General features: G+C 40.1%; 1 protein-coding gene across 1 annotated transcript; it reads left to right on the top strand.

Moving 5' to 3' along the window:
* The first annotated feature begins 280 nt into the window (after positions 1-280).
* Positions 281-1489, top strand: LOC131132407 (uncharacterized). The gene is made up of 4 exons (XM_058078005.1): positions 281-596; positions 856-1125; positions 1272-1364; positions 1446-1489. The coding sequence occupies exons 1-4, from the start codon at positions 281-283 to the stop codon at positions 1487-1489; spliced, it is 723 nt and encodes a 240-aa protein (XP_057933988.1).
* Positions 1490-5393: the final 3904 nt, after the last annotated feature.

Raw genomic sequence — 5393 nt, 5'->3', positions numbered from 1 at the left:
CCTAACTTTGTCCCCCTCAAAAATGGCTCCAAATCCTCCAGTCCTAGAAGTGCTTTAGTCGGGATCAAGGGCGGCCTTGTAGCGGGTCCAGCAAGCGGGAGCGTTGTGGTCTTAAAGGATCTTTTCCCGCCACTTCCACCACCCATTTGTCATTAGCGGCGTATCCGTCTCCAGAGGTAAGGTAATATCCGCCCCGTCCCGCCCGAGGCCTTGTCTGCCGCCGCATCTCTGCTCACGTCGCCTTCAGGGAGTTCATTATTGGGAATGGGAAGGGTGGGGGATGGGGGTGGGAGGGGGGGGGGGGGGGGGGGGGGGGTCCGGGAGCTCCAAAAAGCCGCTACTCCCCACACATCAAACTTTCCCCGACTCTGACAGCAGCAACCCCCGTCACCCTCGGCTTTGCTTCAGCGGGAATGATTCCAAGTATGCACAATCATCACACAAAGCCAAGTGCTGTTTGGGTTGGAACGCCGCTCCGCCGCTCATACGTCCGTCAACGCGGACGCCTGCTCGCCGTGGCTTGGAAACCGCACAAGACGAGCCGCTTTCACAGCCGAGAGGCCGACGGACGCCGATATCGCTTTCAGGGCAAACAGGTGAGGCAAAACAAGCGCGCCCTGGCGGACGGGACGGAAGCAAAGCAGGATTCCGGATCCCAGTTGTGCTTGTCCGACATGCCTGGAAAACACACAAGCAGGATGAAAGCTGCAGGCTTCCACATGCCGTCTTACGTCAGCGTACGCTGCAGCTTCCCATGGCGTAATACGCCATCTTTTTTCCATGTTTCCTGATTGACATCGGAAAACTTTCAAATCTGTGCAATTCCATTCCTTTCCATGACATTTTCTTTACGAGGTTCACGTCATGGCGGCAGTCTCAGTAGGGAAGTCCAGGCTTCCAGTTCCACCAGGAGGACACCAAGGTATTCCCAGGCCAGCTGGGAGACATCATCCCTCCAGCATGTCCAAGGCCCGCCTTCTCCCGACTGGGCATGCCCAGAACATCTCACCAGGGAGGCATCCGGACGAGATGCCCAAGCCACCTCAGCCCATGAAGCCATCCTGCCCCAGGTGGAGATGTTCAAGTACCTTGGTGTCTTGTTGAAGAGCGAGGGAAGGATGGAAGGTGAGATGGACAGGAGGTTGGTGTGACCTTGAGTGACCTTGACTCTGTATCCGTCTCCAGCTGGATGCGGAAGAAGATGAATGTTTGAGTTCTTGGACTTGACTTTTTTCTTCGTCTTTGTTTTCTTCATGACACGACCATGTTAGCCATGTTAGCACCATGTGACATCTTCACCCCCACCCACCCCAAAAGATCGAGATGGGTCCGTGCGATACCGCCACCCAACACGCCCGACACACGTGAGCCCATTAGATGGTCCGTGTTCATTAAAAAGCAATATGTGGAGGTCTGATCCACCATTTCCTGAAGATACCCATCAGGCCTCCTGGATCCCAAAGACCACAGTAGCTCCGGGTGCTTCTAATCAGCTAAGTCATCACAAAGCATACAGCGGGTGTACCGGTGGGGGTGGGGTTGGGGGCGGGGGCTCTTGCTGGGTCCGCTTCCTGTTTTGTCATGCCTTGAAAAGTTGGAGCTTTTGTGGATTCAGGTGCTTCTGATGGTGGAGAAGCACCATCAGAAGCACGGCAGCTCAACCTTCGCTACTTTGGCCGTCGGTAAAAAGGAACCAGCGGACGTCAAACGCCATCTTTGGTCACATGGCCATCATAGACACAGTAACACTTAAAGTACGCTATCCTGTTAAATGAACACGACCTGTTCAATGGATTTCTGCTATATTGGAGTCAATGTTAATAAATGGAATATGTTGGTAGTTTGAAAACCTGTTGATGACTTTTTAAAAGGTTTTTAACACGGTTAGAGACCCGTAGACATGAAATAACACACCTACTGTTACTCATTGTTGACAACACACCAGATAGCTTCTAGCTAGCGAGCTAACAGTTAGCCTCAGATTTATTACTTCTCAACTTACCACTTCCACACAGAGTGGGAGGACATGCCAATGTAAGCTAATGTCTCAATGTTTTATTTCATTACCGCCACCTAGTGGTATGATGATGATGATGATGATAATAATAATAATAATAATAATAATGATGATAATAATGATGATGATAAAAATAATAATGATATAATAATAATAATAATAATAATAATAATGATGATGATGATGATGATAATAATAATGATAATAATGCTGATGATAATAATAATAATAATAATGATAATATATGATGATAATAATAATAATAACAATAATAATAATGATAATAATAATAATAATGATATAATAATAATAATAATAATAACAATAATGATGATGATGATGATGATGATAATAATAATAATAATGATAATAATGCTGATGATAATAATAATAATAATAATAATAATAATAATGCTGATAATAATAATAATAATAATGATAATATATGATAATAATAATAATAATAATAATAATAATAATAATAATAATAATAATAATAATAATAATAATAATAATAATGATAATAATAATGATATAATAATAATAATAATAATAATAATAATAATAATAATAATAATGATGATGATGATGATGATAATAATAATAATGATAATAATGCTGATGATAATAATAATAATAATAATAATAATAATAATATATGATGATGGTGATAATAATAATAATAATAATAACAATAATAATAATAATGATATAATAATAATAATAATGATGATGATGATGATGATGATAATAATAATAATGATAATAATGCTGATGATAATAATAATAATAATAATGATAATATATGATGATGATGATAATAATAATAATGATAATAATGCTGATGATAATAATAATAATAATAATAATAATAATAATAATAATAATAATAATAATAATAATAATAATAATAATAATAATAATAATAATAATAATAATAATAATAATAATAATAATAATAATAATGTTGCTGTAGCTGGGTTAAAATCCAGGTTACATGATGTAAATGCGGTGTTGTTTATCAGAGAGTTTTATACTGGGAATAGGTGTGTCCCATGGCACGCATTCTTAGTGGCCTGTGTGTGTTGATGTCTCACACAACCATTGTGGATGATGGACAGAATTCCCCAAAAAGTACACCTCCCTCCCTCCCTCCCTCCCCCCCACTAAGCACCACCTCTCTAGCCCACTTGCCGGCACCCTGCTGCCTCTTGAGGAAGGAATCCCATCCCAAAGGCCACGGAAAAAGAATGCGGGCAGGCTGCTTTTATTTGGGAGCGCCACCCTACCGCATCCCAAAGTGTTACTTTTAGTGTTTCAAGTGCAGCCACACAGAAAAGTGGGCTTCACTAGGGGGGGGTTGGGGGGGTAATTACTCAAATGGCAACCCCGCGTCGACACTCCAGGGCCGTTTGGCAAAACAAGCGTGCTCGTCCGCCGGGTGCTAATCTCATCAAGAGCGCCATTTAGTCAAGTGGCCGAGCTGCATAGGAAAGCTTCCTGCAAGACGCCTGCCACCGGATGTGTGTACATACACGGGACACAAAAATGGGAAGTACACAACATTATGTCAACAAACGTTATTGTTGGAGCTGCATCAAAAAATATTTGTGTTTGATTATGTTTATCGTTTTGCAAAAGTAACGTCTCGTTACGACAGGGATGTTGAAAGTGCGGCCTGGTGGCCATTAGTGGACAACTGCTGTTTATTATTGTGATGAAAAAGTAACGTCATTTTAGTCGCATGAAGTTATTAATGTTATTTTTGTAAAGTCATAATACGAGAAACAAAACAAAATATAGTTGTAACCTTTGGAAAATTAGGTTGCGGAAAAAGCTATACGGGAATAAAAGCCAAAATATTACATCATAAAGTCAAAATCATGATTTTTTTTAAAGAACAGCAGTATTTTTACAAGAATAAAGTCAATATATTATGAGATATTTATTATTATAATATTATAATATTATAATATTATTATTTTGGGAAAAATAGTTATGTGAATGAAGTCATAATATGGCAAAAAAGAACATTTCCAGAGAAAACAGAAAAAAGAAAGTTGCAGTATTTGTCAAATTAAAACAAGAGCAGGGCTGGACGGTTATCTCATGGTTAGCGTGCAAGCCACACAGCTAGGAGACCTGAGTTCGACCCTCGGCCATCTCTGTGTGGCGTTTGCATGTTCAAAATGTTCACTATGTGGCCCTCGCTTGAACTAACCTTTGACCCCCCAGCTATATGCTTCATGGTATCCATCCCACTAGGAGCGCTTCATTCACATGAGATTAAAAATCTTGATATTGTCATTGCCAAGTGAACGCAGGTTTTGGACTCTGTGGGTCGGGGTTGGGTGGGAATCAGACAGTGGCTGCGGCGTAACTTCATCTCCACAGAGCGTACGCTTGTTTCAGCGATGCTGACTTTCCCAGCGCTCCATACTGTCGCCAGGCAAAAACAAACAGTGGCATCACACTGGCAAGATAATAAACAGTTTGGCTCTGCCGCTTTAGACTTAAAAGCTCAAGTGAAGGATTCCAGAGCGGCTGCGTCAGCGTCGCCATGGCGCTGCAATTTGGCAAAGATGAAAGCGAATTAAGTTTGGTGCACGCCTCCCGGCTGGGCTGCGTTTGCGTTTAGCTGGGAGCGCTACACGCTTGTTTTATGTCTTGTTTAGCTTTTTTTCTAAAGTGGCTGCACAAACACGGAGATGTACTCATAGTACTATCCGTGTTCTACTCATAGTACTATCTGTGTTCTACTCATAGTACTATCTGTATTCTACTCATAGTACTATCCGTGTTCTACTCATAGTACTATCTGTGTTCTACTGATAGTAAAACTATCTGTATTCATCACTGAATTAATTCACTGAAGTCTAAACCTTTTCCAGCATGTTTATTCATTTCATAAGAAGGATAAAACAAATAAATATTTACATATATTTCAAGCCAAAACTTTGTGTTGTGAATTATTAGCCTCAACATTTTCTTTAAGTTGTGTATTTTTGCTGTATTTTTTACCATTTTTGTTGCTTTTTCTTTCACTATTTAAGTTTATTTCACCAATGTGCTGCCAACCAATAATGGACGAGTCACAGGGCACAATGGGTTCCCGGGCCACACTTTGGACACCCACACTCGAAGTTGTTTTATTCAGTAACGTCTAAAAAAAAGTCCAAAACTTACTTTACTTACTTACTTTAAAGTAATAGTTTCATTTGAGAGAAAAGTTGCATTTCAAAAGAATAGGAATTACAATTCTGACATCAAATTCCCTGTTGCCAATGAATATTAATGCTAAAATTAAAGATTTTACACAATATTTTGAACTTGATGGTTAACTCGTGTTGCCATTGTTAGTAAAACTTCTGAACAT

This window comes from Doryrhamphus excisus, chromosome 7 (genome assembly GCF_030265055.1).
Source record: "Doryrhamphus excisus isolate RoL2022-K1 chromosome 7, RoL_Dexc_1.0, whole genome shotgun sequence".
NCBI classification, from domain to species: Eukaryota; Metazoa; Chordata; class Actinopteri; order Syngnathiformes; family Syngnathidae; genus Doryrhamphus; species Doryrhamphus excisus.
This window is presented reverse-complemented; position numbering and strand designations above follow the sequence as displayed.

Excerpts from the sequence above, each read along its gene's own strand:
- LOC131132407 (XM_058078005.1), top strand. The coding sequence starts at position 281 with ATGGGGGTGGGAGGGGGGGGGGGGGGGGGGGGGGGGTCCGGGAGCTCC. Across the intron at positions 597-855 it reads ATCGCTTTCAGGGCAAACAG|GTTCACGTCATGGCGGCAGT; the intron begins GTGAGGCAAAAC and ends TTTCTTTACGAG. Across the intron at positions 1,365-1,445 it reads ACCCAACACGCCCGACACAC|GCCTCCTGGATCCCAAAGAC; the intron begins GTGAGCCCATTA and ends GATACCCATCAG.